Source organism: Coregonus clupeaformis, chromosome 31 (assembly GCF_020615455.1).
Source record: "Coregonus clupeaformis isolate EN_2021a chromosome 31, ASM2061545v1, whole genome shotgun sequence".
NCBI classification, from domain to species: Eukaryota; Metazoa; Chordata; class Actinopteri; order Salmoniformes; family Salmonidae; genus Coregonus; species Coregonus clupeaformis.
This window is the reverse complement of record NC_059222.1, coordinates 4,769,279-4,794,029: the sequence shown is the minus strand read 5'-3', so window position 1 is coordinate 4,794,029 and position 24,751 is coordinate 4,769,279. Positions and strand designations below refer to the sequence as shown.

The 24,751-nt window shown below is 40.6% G+C and overlaps 1 protein-coding gene across 1 annotated transcript in view; it reads right to left on the bottom strand.

The window, feature by feature from the left end:
• Positions 1 to 24,751, bottom strand: part of ablim1b (actin binding LIM protein 1b) — a 148,628-nt gene that overhangs the window by 27,202 nt on the left and 96,675 nt on the right. Inside the window, exon 6 of the mRNA XM_041859342.1 lies at positions 17,622 to 17,715. Coding sequence (XP_041715276.1) covers positions 17,622 to 17,715 — 94 coding nt within the window. The remainder of the gene's footprint in view (positions 1 to 17,621; positions 17,716 to 24,751) is intronic.

Sequence of the window (24,751 nt, the reverse complement as noted above, 5' to 3'; positions counted from 1 at the left end):
ACAATTGTAAATGTAATATTCAATGCTGTTTTTAATGCATTTTCTGCCGTTTGTTTGTGTACAAATGATTATGAAAAAATATGAGCTGTTTTTAAAGGAAATTGTGTTAATAAAAATGTCACTTGTTGGGTTAGACACCCATGTAAGGATTAAGATATGTTAATTGATCACTGGCAGGACTGAGTTCCTAACGTAAGCTTTAACCCCATTGTGAAAGATTGTATATGTGATGAAGTACTGTATGTCTTTGAACACAAGACAGTTTCCATCACCAATGTAACTTCTTGAAAACTCTATCCACTGATGCTAGATACAAGTTATGTCCAAGAGATCTTTAATGATCTCATAAATGTAATCCCATTTTTTTTATAACATGTTTACTATGTCTAACATAATCTCCTTGTAAGTACAAATACCCTTCTACAGAAATCAGACCCTAACGGGGGTGGCAGCATCATGCTGTGGGGGTGCTTTGCTGCACGAGGGACTGGTGCACTTCACAAAATAGATCGCATCATGAGGAAGGAATATTACGTGGATATATTGGGTCTTCCAAATGGACAATGACCCCAAGCATACTTCCAAAGTTGTGGCAAAATGGCTTAAGGACAACAAAGTCAAGGTATTGGAGTGGCCATCACAAAGCCCTGACCTCAATCCTATAGAAAAGGAGGCCTACAAACTTGACTCAGTTACTCCAGCTCTGTCAGGAGGAATGGGCCAAAATGCACTCAACTTATTGTGGGAAGCTTGTGGAAGGCTACCCAAAACATTTGACCCAAGTTAAACAATTTAAAGGCAATGCTACCAAATATTAATTGAGTGTATGTAAACTTCTGACCCACTGGGAATGTGATTAAAGAAATAAAAGCTGAAATAAATAATTCTCTCTACTATTATTCTGACATTTCACCTTCTTAAAATAAAGTGGTGATCCTAACTGACCTAAAACAGGGAATTTTTACTAGGATTAAATGTCAGGAATGTGGAATGTGAAAAACTGAGTTTAAATGTATTTGGCTAAAGTGTATGTAAACTTCTGACTTCAACTGTATGTAATCTAACTCAACACTTAACTACTACAAACTAATTTAAATTACAATAAATAAAAGTGAACTTACTCGTTTTCACTATCCAGTGACACCACAAGTGGGCATTTGATATGCGAACTCATCACATCTGCGCTTACTGCGCTACAGAAACACAGCTAACCAATCAGGGCACGCACACTGAATTAAAGGGCAACTACACTCCAAAATGTATGTTTCTTAGATTTTACCCAGATCTCAAAAGTAATCAACTGATGTGGTTTAAGCATTGTTGTGAACACAGAAAATCTAATTTTGTTGTTTTCCGATTTAAAAAAGTTTGAAAAACTTGGGGGTAAACATACATTTTGGGGGGAAATCCAAAACCTGGAAAAACTAAACAGAGAAAACTGAACTAGGCAAAAAATATAAACATATTTTTAAAGTCCCTACTAATGTCTTCTGCTGTACATGACTGCACTTTAGAATGTGTGTCAACCTGCAGCACAGCATTTTGGGGAAAGTTGAGGTCAGGTCCAATATTGGCTACGCACCCAAGAGGGAGTACATAGCCAATTTTGGTTCTAGAAATGTTTTAGAGTAATATAATATATACAATTTAGCAGATGCTTCTATCCAAAGCGACTTACAGTCATGCGTGCATACATTTTTACGTTTAGGTGGTCCCGGTAATCGAACCCACTATCCTGGCGTTGCAATGCGCTACCAAGATGCATGACAAGGTTATAAATGCTTTGTGAAGCCTCAATTTAATATGATTTATGAAGTCTTTATTAAGTACGGAAGTCCAGAGAGGACATATTAATAAATAAATAAAATCCTCGTTATGCCAAGATCACAACTTATTTATCTCATGATCACTACATAACAAAAGTTGTTTTGACGAGATCATGAGATAATGAAAAGTACCACGTATCAACAATTCATTTGTTCAGATGCAGGATAATCACTTGCTTTGATCACAATGCGGGGCATTTAAGCGCTGAATGATGCCTGACAGGCAGCACTGTCTCCATGGCTGTGTGCCGCCCCCAAGACCACAGCCCATCACATGCAAGGAACAAAGCAGCTAACTTGGCTAGTCTTGTGAGCTAGCTAGTTAGCTAGGTAGTCTTGTTTGCTATCTAGCAAGCGAACTAGCTAGCTTGTTATCTATGCTGATTGTTAGCTTGCATAACTCATATGTGTATAATTATAAGGGACACTTCATGTTTTGTGGATAACATTTACTTTTACAGTGGGTGAGCTCCATTCCTGACAGGCTTATCAGATTTAATTTCAGCCTCAGAGGCTGATAAGTCAGGATTCTGCCTTTCAGGCTGTTTCACAGGTAAAGCTCCTTGCAGTCAGTGCATTATGTATATGATCAAGACTGGGTGTGCTCTATTCCTGGAAGTCTTCATCATATAGATAATGCACTGACTGCTAATCTGCCTGCATGGAGCTTTACCTGTGAAACAGCCTGAAAGGCCGAATCCTGAATCATCAGCCTCTGAGGCTGCTATTGAATCTGATCAAGCTCTGTGGGTGAAATTGAATCTGATCAGCCTGTCAGGAATGGAGCTCACCCACTCTGTACATTTATATATTATCCATAAAACATTAAGTGTCCCTTACAATTATACACATATCAGTTATGCAAGTTAACAACCAGCATAGAAAACAAGCAAGCTATCTAGCGAGCTAACAAGACTACCTAGCTAACTAGCTAGCTCGCTCACAAGACTAGCCAAGATAGCTGCGTTGTTGCTTGCATGCGATTGGCTGTGGTCTTGGCAGTCACACACAGCCTGGGAGACAATGTTGCCTGTCAGGCATCGTTCAGGGCTTAAATGCCCCACGAGGGCTTAGATACCCCACGAGGGCTTAGATGCCCCAAGAGCTCTTAGCTCAAGGTAAGGGACATTTAGCTTGCTAACATTATAACTTTAAAACTGATAATGAGCTCCAAACACAAATGAAAGCATGATGTTAGCATGAAATGTACCATCCCTTAGTGTAGCAATCAATAAAACATATGCGTTGATCCACCGTGGGTTCTGCCACCTCAGCCATACTGGCAATCTATCATCAATGCGTCCTCTCCTATTTATAGAGTTTATCTCGTGATCTCGACAAAACAACTTTTATTATGTCTTGATCATGAGAAAATTATCTTGTGATCTCGACAAAACAACTTTGCTATGTTGTGATCTCGACATAACAAGGGAATAATTTCATCATAAAGCACAGGTTTATGTCATATTTGACATTGGTGGTTATGTCACAGAGTTATGCCACATTTATGAACCCTTTATAGAGCATTACATATGGTTATAGATTATTTGTGACAAATGTATGTAGTGTTTATGAAGGCTTTATGAAGGCCATTTAAAGTGGGACCAAAACAATTATATATTTATTATACATTCTCTGATGTGATGTATGTTCTGAAATGCAGGCCATACAAATTCAGTATTTGAAATTCAACATTGTATCTTGATTGTGTGTGTAGGAAAGGGAGGGGGTGGGATGGTAGAGAATTCAGAAATATGTAAGCAAAATTGAAATTACGATGACACTGAAAATAACCCAACAATTACATAAAAAATGACCCAGCTGTTGGGTCAACCCCCCAACCCAATGTGCTGTGTTTATGTCACAACCCAACACACTGGGTTGTTTTAACCCTGCGATATAGTCTAATTTATCCAGCAGTTGGGTCAAGCGCTTAACCCAAGGCGCTGGGTTAGAAGCACAACCCAAACCCGCTGGGTTGAATGAACCCAATGCTGTATTTGACCAATATTGGCCCAGCGTTGGGTTGTCGAAATTACCCATATTTGGTTATTTTTTTTAATAATATGAATTGCCATATTAGGCATAACTCAATTTCTACCTTTTAAGATGCCAAAATGTAAATTGTTTTCAGTAATTATTTTTTCAGTGTCCTAATTTTGTTTTGTTTTCTGATTGTTTCAGTGCATGCATTCAACAAGCTTTGGACGAAGGACTTCCACAGTTCACTCAAAAAGGCAATAGTTCTGAACTAGATTTGATTTAGTTTTTGTTGTTTTAATTATTAAAATGTTGTTAATGATCTTTTAAACTTCCATGTGTTGGAACGCGGTAACAGCTTATTTTTATAACAACAACAACAAAAAAACACCCCAACCACCAAGACGCACGGTCAGCAAGATGCGCAGTCAAATTATGAAAACATCAGTAGCCTAAATATCATTATAAGCACCAAGTGCATGATAAATAGTGAAAAACAGCACAAAAGCAATAATGGCATTATAATGAGTATAAGTGTTGATATGACAGCAGTCAATTATTGTCAGCTCGTGCTTACATGGTATGCGTCTTCATGCAATGGCATCAATTGGAGCATGTCCATGTCACATAAACAACGAAAGCTGGTGAGTGCATTGCTGGCTGATGTTGTTTTTTGCTTGAGCTGTAGGGGCTGCTCTCTGTCATTACATTTTGTGCTGATAATAGGCCCATAGCATTGTCACCTGCTTGTTCTATCCAAACGGTGCCGTCCCTTCCAGTCTCCTGTCTCACCGTTTCATTTGGTGGTGGTGAGGGCACCTGCTCAGTGCGCACCGTTCTGGCTCTTTTACGCTTAGGCCTCGGAGGTGTAGGTTCAGGCTAAGGCTCAGAATCAGAAGAATAATCATCAGAGTTGTCATGATTCATTTCTTTCCCTCAGATTTTGTAGCAACGCTAACGCAGCTTGTGCATCCATTCTTCTTGGTCTTCTTGCCATTGTAAATTACGCACACTCTCATTGTGTACTCCAAGTAGGCCAGAGTAGACTGATAAGACTGCTTGGATTCGGTGAACTGATATAGGATACACACCATTTTGAGATTATAATTACAATAGATCAATAAAATAGAATGGCCCGCAGCTGTTCTTCATTCACAATTGGTGATTACATAATAATACATAGTTCGGTTTCCCCTCGCTCATCAACTCACCTATTCTCCCGCTTTCTCCCCCATCATACTTTATACTTCATTTATTTAATCTGTTGTTAAATGTGTGAAATTAGTTTCGATATAGTTTAGGTTAAGTTTCGAGGCAATTATCGAGGTGAATATCAACTGGGCACGGCACCTTCAACTGTCGAGAGAAGGAGGGGAGCAGGCCCTACTGTCGGGAGAAGGAGAGGCAATGGGGAAAACCATTTAAAAAATGACATGCCCTCCTAAAACTGGTTATATCTCCAGTTCTGTTTGTGATATTTAGATTCTAACAACAACAGTGTGTTATATAGCCTTATTTAGGAGAAGTCAAGGACGGATGGGGGCATGACTTAAAAAATGGCAGAGTAATACTTTTTTTTAATGAGCAGTCCAAATGACTGCTTTAGCGGTTCTAGTGTTAAGGCCTCTAGAAGTGCAAGTGATATAAAACACAAAATATTCATTAATATGCTGTAATGCAGGGATCATCAACAACTTTTTCTTTACCGGATGGTCAGGGCGCCGGAACATAATTACAAATAATTTGTAGACTGCAAATTGACCACAAGAAGCTCAAAAATATATAATATTTGACTAAAACATAATAATTTCAAACCTTGCTTACATTTGTATACAATCACATATCTCTCTATTGTGTGTGGCAATACTCTAGAACAGATTTCCTAAATTAAAATCACGTGGAGCTAATTTGCTGGTGTTTTTACAGTATTTTATGTTCCCCCCACCCCTCCCCAAATCTGATGACACAATCTTAAGAATCGGTACATTTAGATTTTTACATCAACAAATAACCTTCAATTCATTACATTTTCATTTCTCTTATCAACTTCATGTGCACAACATCCAAAGACCTACTTCACTATACTGAGAGCGTGTCTGTTTCTAGAAGGACGTATTTGGGTGTTTTTTGAGCTTTTGTTCATGTCTTTTGCGTGCCCTGATACTGCACAACGAGGCTGGTGTGCTCACCACAAAGAATACTTAATAGTTGTCACCTAATGTTATAAGCTTTTTTTTTCTTCTTTTTTTTCCAGAAATGTTCAGTGAAGGTATAGTGAGCTACTAGCAGCTAGTTGCATGTACATTACTGTGCATTTTACAATCTTATTGACATTAAGGTTGCCAGTTAAGCTGCCAGTATGTTACTGGCAGTTAGTTGCCAGTGAGTTAGTAGCAGTTACAGTCATTCTGATTCCCATATAAAATAGCCTTTTGAGTGACTAAAATATCACCCATAATATCTTTGGGGGATAGAAATGCTCAAAATCTTTGAAAAAGTAATTTTTCTTTCATGGCTAACTACCATGAAGTTTAAAAAGACAGGTTGAGTGGGCGGTGAGATTATATTTATGAGCTTGCCTTGATTGACAGCTATTTGAAACGCCTATGTCAAAAAATTTGGATGCAGTGAGCAGTGTTGCAGTACAATCATCTCATGCAAATTTGGTGATACACAAAGCAACTCAAACAACATTGAAATTGCATCAATTATGTCTTTTTTTTTTTTTACATCTCCCGTTTGGCATGTCTTGTGATGTGGTTCACAGCAGCTCTGACGGGTGTGTTGACATGACAACTGCGTCAGAGTTTTGAACAACCCTCCCCCCTTTTGCTCGATGTTGGCTGAAGACCATAACAGTAATTTGTCATACTTTGGTCATCATACTTTGATCTGGTTTCATCCAAATATCAAATGTGACCTTTAAGTTACTGTGAATCTTACAAGAACTTACTGACAGCTGGTTGTACACTGATAAAAAATATGAACGCAACATGTAAAGTGTTGGTCCCATGTTTCATGAGCTGAAATAAAAAATCCCGGAAATGTTCCATACGCACAAAAAGCTTATTTTTCTCAAATGTTATGAACAAATGTGTTTACATCCCTGTTAGTGAGCATTTCTCCTTTGCCAAGATAATCCATCCACCTGACAAGTGTGGCATATCAAAAATCTGATTAAAAAGCATGATCATTACACAGGTGCACCTTGTGCTAGGGACAATAAAAGGCCCTAGCACAAGGTGCAGTTTTGTGCAGTTTTGTCACACAATACAATGCCACAGATGTCTCAAGTTTTGAGGGAGCGCGCAATTGGCATGCTGACTGCAGGAATGTCTACCAGAGCTGTTGTCAGAGAACGAAATGTTAATTTCTCTACCATAAGCCACCTCCAACTTCGTTTTTTAGAATTTGGCAGTACGTCCAACCGGCCTCACAACCGCAGACCACATGTCACCACGCCAGCCCAGGACCTTCACAACCGGCTTCTTCACCTGCAGGATCGTCTGAGACCAGCCTTCGATGGCCACTGACACGCTGGAGATGTTTGATCTTCACGGATGAATCCCAATTTCAACTGTACCGGGCAGATGGCAGACGTGTGGGCGAGCGATTTGCTGATGTCAACGTTGTGAACAGAGTGCCCCATGGTGGCATTGGGGTTATGGTATGGGCAGGCATAAGCTACGGACAATGAACACAATAGAACTTTATCAATGGCAATTTGAATGCACAGAGATACCGTGACGAGATCCTGAGCCCATTGTCGTGCCATTCATCCGCCGCCATCACCTCATGTTTCATCATGATCATGCACGACCCCATGTGGCAAGGATCTGTACCCAATTCCTGGAAGCTGAAAATGTCCCAGTTCTTACATGGCTTGCATACTCACCAGACATGTCACCCATTGAGCAGTTTGGGATGCTCTGGATTGATGTGTACGACAGCGTGTTCCAGTTCCCGCCAATATCCAGCAACTTTGCACAGCCATTGAAGAGGAGTGGGACAACATTCCACAGGCCACAATCAACAGCTTGATCAACTCTATGCGAAGGAGATGTGTCGCGCTGCATGAGGCAAATGGTACTATTTTAAAGGAAACACTTTGAAGTTTGTGGAAATGTGAAATTAATGTAGGAGAACATAACACAATAGATCTGGTAAAAGATAAAAAAACATTTTTTTTTATTTTTTTTATCATCTTTGAAATGAAAAGAAGAAAGGCCATATATTCAGATTGGAAGCTGGAGGTAATTTAGATGTTATCCACAAGAGGGCAGCAGTGTCTGTGCAAAGTGTCAGACTGATACAATGAAGGATGACAACACAACATCATATTTTGTATCAAGACTCCCAGGTGTCCCTCACGAGTTAGCCCAAATGTACCCAAGTGGCCTCCAAGTGGCCGAATTGGTCCATTGATAATTTTCAAGTACATAACTATAGAGAACATACAAAAATGCTATGGTAATAAAAAAAAATAGTTTACACACTCCTAGGAATGTCATAAATGACGGATCATTAGCTTCCCTTCATAAAAGGTACTAACATGCCTCCCAACACAGAAGTGAACTATTTAAGATAAGGGCCAAGTCAGCAGCCAACACTGATCTAATGTCATAAGTGAACACACCACAAACCACACACAAAGTGAAAAAAATAACTATTTACACACTATCTACAATTACAGTATTTAGAACACCCACAGTCCTCTACACAAGAGGGGACATAAGGTGCTGCAGTGGACTTTGTGCCGTAGTCAGTAAGCTCCTGGATGAGCAGCTCTCTGAAGGCTAGCTGTGTCATGGGGGTCTGTCCACAGCTCTTAGCCATTTCCTTCTGGAGGATGAATGCATTCACCACAGCAATGTTAATGAAGTAATAGAACAATGTCTTGTACCATTTAATTGTCTTGTGGAGAACATTGTAGTAGCCTATCAGCGCGTCTGACAGGTCCACACCTCCCATGCTCTTGTTGTAATCCTTTACAGCAGCTGGAATGTGAACATTCACACCTCTAGATGGCCGGCCGGGGCTAGGCATGGAGCCAGAGACCGCAGCAGGGGACAGACTGGATGAACCAGTTTCTACATTTGAATGTGTGGGGGATGGACAACTTGAATGTGGTGGTTCCCTAAGGTCATCTGACTCTACTAGATCATTGGCACTATTGAAGATAAAAAAAACATTCAGTAAGAACTCAAGTTTACTATTACTTTATTTTAGCAGGGGGTGAGCCCTGCATCAATACTTTTACGGATGAACCCTACATCAATACATCAAATAAACAACACATCTATAAACATATATAGATTATGGGGTACAAAATCACTATAATTATGTACAGTGGGGAGAACAAGTATTTGATACACTGCCGATTTTGCAGGTTTTCCTACTTACAAAGCATGTAGAGGTCTGTCATTTTTATCATAGGTACACTTCAACTGTGAGAGACGGAATCTAAAACAAAATCCAGAAAATCACATTGTATGATTTTTAAGTAATTAATTTGCATTTTATTGCATGACATAAGTATTGTGTAGAAGACCTCTACATGCTTTGTAAGTAGGAAAACCTGCAAAATCGGCAGTGTATCAAATACTTGTTCTCCCCACTGTATGTGTATCAATAGTAAATAAGACACTCGAAAGCCACAGCATGTCATAGTCAACATAAAATACACAGTCTATGCTAATACATTGTATGTTGTAGGTTTATATTTATATAAAAAAGCCACTCCATTCCAGCCATTATTATGAACAATCCTCCCATCACCAGCCTCCAGAGGCTTTTATATAGACCCACAATGTATAGCCTGTGTATTTTATGTTGACTACGAAATGCTGTGGTTTGAGTGCTTTATTTACTGTTGGTACAAATATTTCATTATAATGATTGCTATATATATATATATATATATATATATATATATATATATATATATATATATATATATAATCAAAGAAAAAAACTCAAAAAAACTCAAATGAATAATATGCAACCATTCAAACAAGTGCATTAGCATGAGAAGAAAAAACCTATTTCACTTACCAGTCTAAAGTTGCTTCCTTTCCTTCCAAAAACATTTATTCAGCGGTTGAGTCAAAACCAGTCCAGTTCTGTGTCACTTTCACGGTCGATTTCTGCTATAATCTAGTCCAAATATGTATTTCTGGACTTCGATTGAGCTTTTCCAGTGTTTGAAGCCATTGTTGTACTTACTAAAATTGCTGAAAACTTTGTAGAACTAAATCGAGCTGTGCATAATGAAAACTCCTCTTGGTCCTTTCGATTTTCAATGGAGAATGAGTCGCGTTGCGCGTGGGCTTAGTAAAATGGCTTTTCCTCATACAAAGGACCACCAGATACTCATGTATAGCCCGTCTTATTGGTGCGTAATGAGGTCAGACCTTGGTGGGCTAAAATAACGTTTGTGTAGCCTATACGTCATGCAGAATGCTGAAAATGTTTGGTTGCCTTCTTGAGTATCTGAGGATTGCAGAAAAACAGAACTTGACCGGGTGAAACAAGGTGTAGCGTTTATATTACATCAAAATGCTTTATTGCAAGTTGAACGAGTTGCAATTCAGATGGAACGCTGTATACAACATGGATAGTGTTAGGATACAAAAATTGATTTTATCAAACAAATCTATGCTGGATTATATCTCTGGGACCCTCAGGATGACGAATCAGAGCAAGATTACTGAATGTAAGTACATTATTTACCTTCAGATGTGAATGTATCAAACCTGTCACCGTGATAAAAGTGTTTTGTTGTTGTGCTCTTCAAAGAATAGCATGGTATTTTTTCGCTGTAATACCTACTGTAAATTGGACATTGCAGTTAGATTAATAATAATTTAAGATTTCTGCCCATATAAGACATGTATATGTCTGTGAAAAGGTGCTTTTGTTTACAACATCATTGCAGTTACATTATCCGTATTGAGCAACAACTGTCCCGATTTCGGGACACCCATCCAGTAGAGGTTAAGTTACTGTGAAAAGTACAGTAACCTCTTAAAAGTGCAGCTATTTAACGCTAGAAACGCCATAGGCCAACGGCCACTGACGTTTGATTTAAAAATAAATAAATAAATCAGCCCCCCAAAAAAGAAATTGTCCTTCTCCTTCCCTTACTTTTCATAAATGTTTGTATTTTACATTGCTCATTTGTCAGGATTTTGAAATCACAAACAGAAAAGTATTTAGAGCCTTTTTCACACCTATTCATAACCTAACCCACCAAGAAAATGCGCAGTAGGACGTTGGTAGGCGCTAATGCGTCTCTCTCTCCTCACTGAATGAATGGCAAATGGATGAATAGGCGATAATTGTGCAACTTCACAATAAAACATAATTGAAATTATGCCTAACTGAATGATAAGGAGGGTGAAGTGGTTGATTTAATTTGCTACATGTTGCATTAGCCCTTTAGAATAATGCAAAACTCTATCCAAGTTGGAGTTGATGAGCGAAGGGACGCAAACTGTGCCAGCCCCACTGAATAAATGACAAATGGATGGAATGGGTGATAATTGTGCAAGTTACTTCAAAATCAAATTTAAATTAGGCCTAACTGAATGATCAGGATGAAGAGGTCGATTTAATTTAGAACAACAATAGTGTAATGATGAGTTTGTGTTATGCCTATTTATCAGCGTTGATGCTCATGTTAATAGTTTGATTGTGCGCCTTGCGGGTTGATACCGTTCCCTTTTTATGTTTTACTTGGTAAAAATCAGTTGTTATGGGACTGGTTTGTTTACTGTAACTCTATTACTAATCACATTTATTGTAAGGGAAACGAAAACATGCTATGTGTTGCAGTAGGCCTTTAGAATATTGCAAAACCTATCCTTGACTCTATCCTAGTTGATGAGCGAGAAACAAACGATGCCAGTCAGCCTGCACACCCGACCCATGAAAACTACACCTACTATATACCTAAACTAATTTCACACATAATAAAAGTTAGCCTATAGACAAGATTAAATTGACAATAATATGATGTGATAATATTATCGTTTGTCAAATTGTACATGAAGAGATGGGCAAATCTTGTAATTGACAGATATAGGGAAAGGAGCATCACTTTATCAAATCCGCCTTCAGAGTCACATGCAGGTAAAACATTTTGATTTCTATATAGTATCAGAAAGAGTATATTCTGCTGTTTCTATGACGTTTACCTTTGTCAAATAACTCTCAAAATTCAAGAGGTGCAGCTCTATTTCAAAATTTCACTTTTTCCAAGAATATCCGTGCTGTCCATGCATTCAGCACATGACCACTCGCACGGCAGTATTGCTCTGGATACTAAGCAAAAACTAGCAACATAATAAACTTAAAATAAAATTATGCTATTTTGTTGTCAATGGATGAATGGGCGATAGAAACCAGATAGAAACTGATAATGGTGCATGTGACTTCAATGAACTGAATGATGAGGATGATGAAGAGGGTGAAGAGGGTGATTGAATTTGTTTTGATCTGAATGATGAGGGTGAAGAGGATGACTGAATTTAGAACAATAGTGTAATGATGATGAAGAATTGTGGGCTTTGTGGGTGCACGGTCTAATTATTTTATTATGAAAGGCTGGAAATGGTAGCCTATATAATCTCCCCTCAGAGTCAAATCAGACACTGAGTACAACATAGTTCACAATGGCAAGCCGAACCAAATGAATGGACGCACTGACAGCATTGCAAATGCTGCAGAATTTAGATGAGTTTCAGTCATATGGAGGATCGGATATTGAGCTTGAAATCGACGTTGCTGATGAAGAGTCTTGATCTGATTCTGATGTTGACTTCGAGCCTCCGCCTCTGATGCCTAAGTCTCGCCGCAGTAAAACCAGAACAGAGCCAACTGCTCTCCCTCTCCCCCAAGCACCACAGCTCCCACTCGGGGAAAAGAAGACACAATGTCAAGTCGGCAGGTGCACACCAAACAAGGCCCATGAAATCTGTGAGAAGTGCAACCAATTTCTTTCTGGGGCTTGCTCACACAAGGCCCTGAAGCACTGTGCTGACCATGGACCCAAAGCATAAAGAGAAGATGAGATTGATTAATGCATAAAGACACTGGTATAAGGGCACAATACAGTGTCCGATACAATCAACAAATGACTGTTTTTATATTTAGTCATAAATATACAATGTATTTCCACAAATATTTATTCATGCAGTTCATCCTTTACAATTGTTCATGAACTGGTGCTATTGTTTAGGAATACTGCAAATAATTTCACCTGCGCACCTGGCTGGTTATATTATTATTATATTTTTCATTTCTACTTTGTCAAAAGAAGCTGTAACTGGACTTTATTAATTACTATAACTCTATTACTAATCAAATCTACAAATAAAGTTGATCAAATGGATTACACTGTAATGTTTTTAGAAAATAGGCTATAGGCCTACGTTTTTTTCTAGTACTTTGTAGAATTATACAAAACACATCCTTGACTCTATCTAAACAAATAACTATTGTTAGTTTTTTTTATTGATATATTTCCACAAATATTTATTAAGACAATTGATCCTTCACAATAGTTTATGAACTATTCATGAAGGGTTGGTAGTTTTGTTTGCGCACCTTGCAGGTTAATATGTATCTGAGGCATATGCTAAAGTGGACATTCTCAGCAGGTATTTATATGCTGAAAGGCCAGGTAGTTCTAGTGTTAATGTCACATGCTCTTACAAAGACCTGCCAGTTGCAACACTGACCATATTAAGAGGTACCCAACCTTTGACAACATAACCATCAACCACTTAAACTGGTACAACACTTCCACTGACGGTTGGTACAAATATACATATTATTAGATCCCCCACCTACATTTCAAATAGTAGTGTTGATTGTACCTTATATTCCAAATATTGGGTAGAAAAATATACCATTATACTACATTATCCTCACATGTACCCTAAAAGGAACCAACCAGTACCATGTGAGTTCCTATGTGTACTTCTGTAGGTGTACCTTTGACCTTTTTGCACCCCACGGAACAGCACTGTACCCTAACCATACCCCTAATTTTGAGAGTGTGGATATACTGTATGTTCTTGGTAATAAAGATGTACCTGGTGGCACTGCTGAAACATTAATGCACTTCCTCCCCAAAAGATTGAAAGTTCAAATCCCCAAAGCATTTATGCACACTTTACATCAGGTGTCCCTGACCACTGCTATTTTTACGTTGGTGTTGTAAAATAATCGGACAATTATTGACTTGATTCTGGACAACTTTTAGCAAATTGCATAATTGTATTCTTGCCATTTAATCTGTGGCCAATCTCTGTCATGCCCACAGACCTGGTGGCATAGCAGGACATTCAGGTCATTAGCAACCAAGAGGAGTGCAACTCCAAGAAAACAATACCCAACAATTTTAAAAATATGTCGAAGCAAGCACCAGAAACTCATTTGATTTTAAGTAAGCACCAGAAAATATGAAAATGATAAATCAATAGGAAAGTAATACTCAAAATACTTATTTATCAATAAACTAAGCATCAGATAATATAGCAATGATAAACAAAATAAAGGTTCAAATATGCACCAAGCCATTTAAAAATAAAGGAGTTAAAGGAAAGTGATGATATGGAAACATTTGCTTGCCTCCAACAGGCAGCCTGTGTGTAAGCGAGAGTGTGCAGTGCACTCCGGGACTGACTACCTCCTCCCAGAACAATCACTTTCTCTTGACTACCCTCCCCTCTCTCTTTCCCTTCCTTCTGTCCTCTCTTGCGAACCATGCTAAACTCCTTCAATCTCTCTCCCTCAATCTCCCCTTCCCCATCATCTCGCCCAATTCTAAAGCAACTGGCCAATCGAAATGAGGCCAGTGCAAAGGGTGGGACCTCTGAATCTGGCTCGGACCATACAAATGTTCATGTGTTCAGGGTCTCCAGAGTTGTGTGTTGAGATGTGCTCAGGTCTGTTCACTGGACAGGTATGTTCGTCTAAAGACAATATAGAATTTCAGCTCAATAAGGGATCATTTTTATGTATAGCGTAGATTTCTTTTGTTAATAATTAATTAATTAATTAATCATTATCAATTAGTGCCAAGATTAGTTGCAGCAATTTTTTTGAATATAACTTCTTAAACCTATGTAAAAACTAAAACTTAATTGGGTGAAAAGACATCAGGCTGATATCTTTGTGACTTCATAGTCAGATTGTTTACCCAGCAGGCCACATTTGGCAAGGGACGTCATAATTATGTAATTTTCTGGTTGAAATCTGGTTCTCCGGTTGAAGTGAGGTCAGATAAGCAGATTAGATAAAGGTAACCAAGACAGATCCCCCCAAAACAGTTTAAAGATATTGGAAGTTTAAAGATAAGATTTGAGGCAGCAAATTTTGGAGCTGCAGAGAGTGTGTGAAAGGGTGGACCGCCCCTCTCTCTAGGGACACACATGTCCAGAGGTTCATAGACACTCAATGCCCACAACAACCCTTCACAGCGTTTGATCCAGGGTCATATTCATTAGAGCACATCGCAGCAAAATGTTTTGCAATGGAAAATGAAAAAGAGCACCAGAGTAGTCCCTCCTGTTTCAGTCCATTTTCTTCCGTTTGGTGCCTAATGAATACAACCCATGGGTACATCATTCCAACTACTCAAGGACCACCACAGTCCTGGTGGCTTTAGTTTTTCCCTGGAGACAAATATATTTTTACAGGAGAATGTGTTTGTTTCATATGATTGTGTTTTGCTTTTTATGTTTAGTGTTTGCTTTTCATGCATTGTGTAATTTATGTGTATATAGGTATGAATAGCGTAATTGTTTATTGATGTGTTCATTCAGGGCTCATCTGCAAAACAGATTGTGGTCTTAACATGACTCCCTGGCTAAATAAAAATCAGTTTACATCATTGATTGGCCATAGACTTCAATCTCCTTGTTACACAGGGGTTATCAAGTCTTTGGCTACGTTACATTAAAGGCTAGGATGAAAACTATGGTCATGTTTGAATACACTTAAACATAATTCCTTCCTCCTTTTGTTGAATTAATGACCAATCTGACATGACGTGATGCGTTACTGCTGGGCTGTAACAAAAATGAGCATGCCATGTACAGTGAGGGAAAAAAGTATTTGATCCCCTGCTGATTTTGTACGTTTCCCCACTGACAAAGAAATTATCCGGAATCCAGAAAAACGCATGTCAAAAATGTTATAAATTGATTTGCATTTTAATGAGGGAAATAAGTATTTGACCCCCTCTCAATCAGAAAGATTTCTGGCTCCCAGGTGTCTTTTATACAGGTAACGAGCTGAGATTAGGAGCACACTCTTAAAGGGAGTGCTCCTAATCTCAGCTTGTTACCTGTATAAAAGACACCTGTCCACAGAAGCAATCAATCAATCAGATTCCAAACTCTCCACCATGGCCAAGACCAAAGAGCTCTCTAAGGATGTCAGGGACAACATTGTAGACCTACACAAGGCTGGAATGGGCTACAAGACCATCGCCAAGCAGCTTGGTGAGAAGGTGACAACAGTTGGTGCGATTATTCGCAAATGGAAGAAACACAAAAGAACTGTCAATCTCCCTCGGCCTGGGGCTCCATGCAATATCTCACCTCGTGGAGTTGCAATGATCATGAGAACAGTGAGGAATCAGCCCAGAACTACACGGGAGGATCTTGTCAATGATCTCAAGGCAGCTGGGACCATAGTCACCAAGAAAACAATTGGTAACACACTACGCCGTGAAGGACTGAAATCCTGCAGCGCCCGCAAGGTCCCCCTGCTCAAGAAAGCACATATACAGGCCCGTCTGAAGTTTGCCAATGAACATCTGAATGATTCAGAGGAGAACTGGGTGAAAGTGTTGTGGTCAGATGAGACCAAAATCGAGCTCTTTGGCATCAACTCAACTCGCCATGTTTGGAGGAGGAGAAATGCTGCCTATGACCCCAAGAACACCATCCCCACTGTCAAACATGGAGGTGGAAACATTATGCTTTGGGGGTGTTTTTCTGCTAAGGGGACAGGACAACTTCACCGCATCAAAGGGACGATGGACGGGGCCATGTACTGTCAAATCTTGGGTGAGAACCTCCTTCCCTCAGCCAGGGCATTGAAAATGGGTCGTGGATGGGTATTCCAGCATGACAATGACCCAAAACACACGGCCAAGGCAACAAAGGAGTGGCTCAAGAAGAAGCACATTAAGGTCCTGGAGTGGCCTAGCCAGTCTCCAGACCTTAATCCCATAGAAAATCTGTGGAGGGAGCTGAAGGTTCGAGTTGCCAAACGTCAGCCTCGAAACCGTAATGACTTGGATAAGATCTGCAAAGAGGAGTGGGACAAAATCCCTCCTGAGATGTGTCCAAACCTGGTGGCCAACTATAAGAAAGGTCTGACCTCTGTGATTGCCAACAAGGGTTTTGCCACCAAGTACAAAGTCATGTTTTGCAGAGGGGTCAAATACTTATTTCCCTCATTAAAATGCAAATCAATTTATAACATTTTTGACATGTGTTTTTCTGGATTTTTTTGTTGTTATTCTGTCTCTCACTGTTTAAATAAACCTACCATAAATATTATAAACTGATCATGTCTTTGTCAGTGGGCAAACGTTCAAAATAGCAGGGGATCAAATACTTTTTTCCCTCACTGTAGGTCCCCGGAGGAATGGATGGAGAAATCCAGCAATATAGAACTTGACTACGCACACGGTTCATTCAAAGCAATGAACAGCAACGACTGAATGACCAATGACTGAGAATTTCAAGTCATGGGACGGGAGGAGTAAGGGGATGAGGAAATGGTTCTTACCTCCAGAACCTTCCCTGTGATGAACTGATTACAGGCTTCACACTGGACCCCAAAGTGGATCTGGTAGTCTTTCTCGCAATAGGGGGTGCCGTCCCTGAGAGAAAAGAGGGGGGTTGGGGAATGAGAGAGTCAGGCAGACAGAGAGGGCAAGATCTGAAAATGTCTAGTCAATAAACACTTAGTTATTGGCTGTGTCCGAAATTTGTCTTGCTACTACTTTAAAATGACATAAAGTGTACTAATCGTACTACATACTATTTAGAACATACTGTTTAGTAGGGCTGGGAATTGCCAGGGACCTCACGATACAATACGAAACAGGTTATTTATAAAAACTAAAACACAGAAATACCTTATTTACATAAGTATTCAGACACTTTGCTATGAGACTTGAAATTGAGCTCAGGTGCATCCTGTTTCCATTGATCATCCTTGAGATGTTTCTACAACTTGATTGGAGTCCACCTGTGGTAAATTCAATTGATTGGACATGATTTGGAAAGGCATACCCCCTTCTATATAAGGTCCCACAGTTGACAGTGCATGTCAGAGCAAAAACCAAGCCATGAGGTCGAAGGAATTGTCCCTAGAGCTTTGAGACAGGATTGTGTCGAGGCTCAGATCTGGGGAAGGGTACCAAAAAATGTCTGCTGCATTGAAGATCCCCAAGAACACAGTGGCCTCCATGATTCTTAAATGGAAGAAGTTTGGAACCACTAAGAGCTGGCTGCCCGGCCAAACAGAGCAATCGGGGGAGTAGGACGTTGGTCAGGGAGTTACCAAGAACCCGATGGTCACTCTGACGGAGCTCCAGAGTTGCTCTATGGAGATGGGAGAAAGACAACCATCTCTGCAGCACTCCACCAATCAGGCCTTTATGGTAGAGTAGCCAGATGGAAGCCACTCCTCAATAAAAGGCATATGACAGCCCGCATGGAGTTTGCCAAAAGGCACCTAAAGACTCTCAGACCATGAGAAACAAGATTCTCTGGTCTGATGAAACCAAGATTGAACTCTTTGGCCTGAATGCCAAGCGTCATGTCTGGAGGAAACCTGGCACTATCCCTACGGTGAAGCATGGTGGTGGCAGCATCATGCTGTAGGGATGTTTTTCAGAGGCAGGGACTGGAAGACTAGTCAGGATCGAGGGAAAGATGAACGGAGCAAAGTACACAGAGATCCTTGATGAAAACCTGCTCCAGAGCGCTCAGGACCTCAGACTGGGGCGAAGGTTCACCTTCCAACAGGACAATGACCCTAAGCACACAGCCAAGACAACGCAGGAGTGGCTTCGGGACAAGTCTCTGAATGTCCTTGAGTGGCCCAGCCAGAGCCCAGACTTGAACCCGATCAGACTTGAACCCGACCCAGAATACCTTACAAGCAAATGCAGACCGTATTACCTCACAAGAGAATTCTCTTCGGTTATAGTCACAGCAGTGTATATTCCCTCACAAGCCGATACCACGACGGCCCTCAAAGAACTACACCGGACTTTATGCAAACTGGAAACCACACATCCTGAGGCCACATTTATTGTAGCTGGGGAGTTTAAAAAAGCAACGCTACCGAAGTTCTACCAACACATTGACTGTAGTACTCGCTCTGGGAAAACATTGAACCACTGCTACTCAACTTTTCGAAATGCCTACAAGGCCCTCCCTCACCCTCCCTTCTGCAAATCTGATCACGACTCAATTTTTCTCCTTCCTTCCTATAGGCAGAAACTCAAACAGGAAGTACCCGTGCTAAGGTCTATTCAATGCTGGTCTGACCAATCGGAATCCATTCTTCAAGATTGTTTTGATCACGCGGACTGGGATATGTTCTGGGTAGCCTCTGAGAACAACATCAACGAATACACGGATACGGTGACTGAGTTCATCAGGAAGTGTATAGGAGATGTTGTACCCACTGTGACTATTAAAACCTGCCCAAAACAGAAACCATGGATAGATGGCAGCATGCGCGCAAAAATGAAAGCATGAACCTCTGCATTTAACCATGGCAAGGTGACTGGTACTATGGCCGAATACAAACAGTGTAGTTATTTCCTCCGTAAGGCAATCAAAAAGGCAAAACGTCAGTACAGAGACAAAGTGGAGTCGCAATTCAATAGCTCAGACACTAGACATATGTGTCAGGGTCTACAGACAATCATGGACTACAAAGGGAAAACCAGCCACGTCGCGGACACCAACGTCTTGCTTCCGGACAAGCTAAACACCTTCTTCGCCCGCTTTGAGGATAACACAGTGCCGTGAGTAAGACATTTAAGCATGTTAACACTCGCAAGGCTGCCGGCCCAGACGACATCCCTAGCCGCATCCTCAGAGCATGCGCAGACCAGCTGGCTGGAGTGTCAATCTCTCCCTATCCCAGTCTGCTGTCCTCACTTGCTTCAAGATGTCCACCATTGTTCCTGTACTCAAGAAAGCAAAGGTAACTGAACTAAATGACTATCGCCCTGTAGTACTCACTTCTGTCATCATGAATTGCTTTGAGACACCCTAGACCCACTTCAATTTGCTTACCGCCCCAATAGATCCACAGACGATGCAATCACCATCGCCATCGCTCTGCACACTGAACTATCCCATCTGGACAAGAGGAGTACCTATGGAAGAATGCTGTTCATTGACTATAGCTCAGCATTCAACACCATAGTACCCTCCAAGCTCATCATTAAGCTTGGGGCCCTGGGTCTGAACCCTGCCCTGTGCAACTTGGTCCTGGACTTCCTGACGGGCCGCCCCCAGGTGGTAAAGGTAGGAAACATCACCTCTACTTCGCTGATCCTCAACACAGGGGCCCCACAAGGGTGCGTGCTCAGCCCCCTCATGTACTCTCTGTTCACTCATGACTGTGTGGCAATGCACGCCTCCAACTCAATCATCAAGTTTGCAGACAACACAACATTAGTAGGCCTGATTACCAACAATGACGAGACAACCTACAGGGAGGAGGTGAGGGCCCTGGGAGAGTGGTTTCAGGAAAATAACCTCTCACTCAACGTCAACAAAACAAAGGAGCTGATCGTGGACTTCAGGAAACAGCAGAGGGAGCACGCCACTATCCACATCGACGGGACCGCAGTAGAGTAGGTGGAAAGCTTCAAGTTCCTCAGCATACACAATCTGAAATGGTCCACCCACACAGACAGTGTGGTGAAGAAGGCGCAACAGCGCCTCTTCAACCTCAGGAGGCTGAAGAAATTTGGCTTGGCACCTAAAACTCTCACAAACTTTTACAGATGAACAATTGAGAGCATCCTGTCGGGCTGTATCACTGCCTGGTACGGCAACTGCACCGCCCGCAACTGCAGGGCTCTCCAGAGGGTGGTGTGGTCTGCCCAACGCATCACCGGGGGCAAACAACCTGCCCTCCAGGACACCTACAGCACCCGATATCACAGGAAAGCCAAAAAGATCATCAAGGACAACAACCACGAGCCAAGGCCTGTTCACCCCGCTATCATCCAGAAGGCGAGGTCAGTACAAAGCTGGGACCGAGAGACTGAAAAACTGCTTCTATCTTAAGGCCATCAGACTGTTAAATAGCCATCACTAGCCGGCTTCCACCCAGTTACGCAACCCTGCACCTTTAGAGGAGGCTGCCCTATATACATGGAATCACTGGCCACTTTAATAATGAAATAGTAGTCACTTTAATAATGTTTACATATGTTTGCTTTACTCATCTCATATGTACAGTTGAAGTCGGAAGTTTACATAAACTTAGGTTGGAGTCGTTAAAACTTGTTTTTCAACCACTCCACAAATTTCTTGTTAACAAACTATAGTTTTTGCAAGTCGGTTAGGACATTTACTTTGTGCATGACACAAGTAATATTTCCAACAATTGTTTACAGACAGATTATTTCACTTAAAAATCACTGTATCACAATTCCAGTGGGTCAGAAGTTTACATACACTAAGTTGACTGTGCCTTTAAACAGCTTGGAAAATTCCAGAAAATGATGTCATGGCTTTTGAAGCTTCTGATAGGCTAATTGACATAATTTGAGTCAATTGGAGGTGTACCTGTGGATGTATTTCAAGACCTACCTTCAAACTCAGTGCCTCTTTGCTTGACATCATGGGAAAATCAAAAGAAATCAGCCAAGACCTCGGAAAAAAATGTGTAGGCCTCCACAAGTCTGGTTCATCCTTGGGAGCAATTTCCAAACGCCTGAAGGTACCACGTTCATCTGTACAAACAATAGTACGCAAGTATAAACACCATGGGACCATGCAGCCGTCATACCGCTCAGGAAGGAGACACGTTCTGTTTCCTAGAGATTAACGTACTTTGGTATGAAAAGTGCAAATCAATCCCAGAACAACAGCAAAGGACCTTGTGAAGATGCTGGAGGAAACAAGTACAGAATAATCTATATCCACAATAAAACGAGTCCTATATCGACATAACCTGAAAGGCCGCTCAACAAGGAAGAAGCCACTGCTCCAAAACCGCCATTAAAAAGCCAGACTACGGTTTGCAACTGGACATGGGGACAAAGATCGTACTTTTTGGAGAAATGTCCACTGGTCTGATGAAACAAAAATAGAACTGTTTGGCCATAATGACCATCGTTCTGTTTGGAGGAAAAAGGGGGATGCTTGCAAGCCGAAGAACACCATCCCAACCGTGAAGCACGGGGGTGGCAGCATCATGCTGTGGGGGTGCTTTGCTGCAGGAGGGACTGGTGCACTTCACAAAATAGATGGCATCATGAGGAAGGAAAATTATGTGGACATATTGAAGCAATATCTCAAGACATCAGTCAGGAAGTTAATGCTTGGTCGCAAATGGGTCTTTCAAATGGACAGTGACCCCAAGCATACTTCCAAAGTTGTGGCAAAATGGCTTAAGGACAACAAATTCAAGGTATTGGAGTGGCTATCACAAAGCCCTGACCTCAATCCTATAAAACATTTGTGGGCAGAACTGAAAAAGTGTGTGCGAGCAAGGATGCCTACAAACCTGACTCAGTTACACCAGCTCTGTCAGGAGGAATGGGCCAAAATTCAACCAACTTATTGTGGGAAGCTTGTGGAAGGCTACACGAAACATTTGACCCAAGTTAAACAATTTAAAGGCAATGTTACCAAATACTCATTGAGTGTAAACTTCTGACCCACTGGGAATGTGATGAAAGAAATAAAAGCTGAAATAAATAATTCTCTCTACTATTATTCTGACATTTCACATTCTTAAAATAAAGTGGTGATCCTAACTGACCTTAAACAGGGCATTTTTACTAGGATTGAATGTCAGGAATTGTGAAAAACTGAGTTTAAATGTATTTGGCTAAGGTGTATGTAAACTTCTGACTTCAACTGTATATACTGTATTCTATTCTACTGTATTTTAGTCTATGCCACTCCTAATATTTATATATTTCTTAATTCCATTATTTTACTTTGAGATTTGTGTGTATTGTTGTGAATTGTTAGATACTACTGCACTGTTGGAGCTAGAAACACAAGCATTTCGCTACACCCGCAATAACATCTGCTAAATATGTGTATGTGACCAATACAATTTGATTTGATTTGATTTGACATCTCTGGAGACACCTAAAAAGAGCTGTGCAGCGACACTCCCCATCCAACCTGACAGAGCTTGAGAGGATCTGCAGAGAACAATGGGAGAAACTCCCCAAATACAGGTGTGCCAAGCTTGTAGCATCATACCCAAGAAGACTTGAGGTTGTAATCGCTGCCAAAGGTGCTTCAACAAAGTACAGAGTAAAGGGTCTGAATACTTATGTAAATGTATTATTTCAGTTTTTTATTTTTAAGAAATTTGCAAGAATTTCTATAACTCTGTTTTTGCTTTGCCATTATGGGGTATTGTGTGTAGATTGATGCGGTAAAAAAAACAATTTAATCAATTTTAGAATAAGGCTGTAACGTAACAAAATGTGGGAAAAGTCAAGGGGTCTGAATACTTTCCGAATGCACTGTAGCTGAAGACCGTGTGCCTCTAGCCAAAATTATGTAAAGGTTAAGCCCAATATTACCGGAGCTATGGTTTTTTTTTCTGCCGCGGATTTGTGCGCATGCCGCCTGATGTTTTAAACTACTCGCAAACTGCTCTTTCTTGGTTTGATAACAAACAACATTGTTTAACTAGCTAGTCATGTCATCTAGCTAGATAGTTAGCAACCTGATCACTTTACCACTGACTAGGCTATGCACAAATGTAGATGGCACAGGAAGAACTCAAAAGAAATAGGCTACTCAAAGAGATGCTTCAAAGGTAAGCTGCATATGCAAGAGTGGTGTATGTGTGTGAGAGAGGATGTGTGTCAGAGCGGAAGTGAGAGAGAGAGGTGTGGGACAGAGGGAGAGTGTGTATGCCTGTGTACAGATGGTTACTGTGTTTTCATACCATTGTTGGACAAGTTTAGGTTACACTTCATTTGGATATTCCATATGTAGAGGCTCTACAGACTATCTACAGACTATCAGTAACATTTCAACTAACTATCTACTAACCCTAGCTTTAACCCTAACCCTTATCCTAACCCTAAACTTCTTACCCTAACCCTAGCCCTAACCCGTATTCTAAACCTAGCCCTATCCGTAACCTTAGCAACAGTTGCTCATCCATCTGTAGAAAATCCGAAGTATCCAAAAAAAGTGTGACCCAAGTTTAAAAGCTCTTTGTATCCATAGAGCCAGTTCTTTTTTCCTGTAGTCACACTCATTTAGAATGCTTGAAGCTTTGAGTCTGTGTGCTGTGTGCAAGTGTTCAACTTCAACAACATTGATAAGAGTAGGCCTACTTAAACATTGGGAGAATTAATAGCTGTGTGTTACAGTGTCTTTTGTGTTGTTTATCGTGAAAAGGCTATGAAAACATTTGGATGTAGATAATGTTCTTTCCATCCCTAACTATCAAAGCATGGTATGCCTGTAACTCAATGCCCTGCTTTAAAGTGTAAACCGTTGGTGGGGGGGTCTACTAAGCTAACATATGGAATTGTTTTAAGATGGTCATACCATGGATCATTTAGCTATTTCATTTTTAATTGTAGGACCCCTTTAGTTATAAAATAAATATATACAAGCATTATTTGATTATTTCATGGTCTGACAAACACTGCTGTAGCTCGTCCA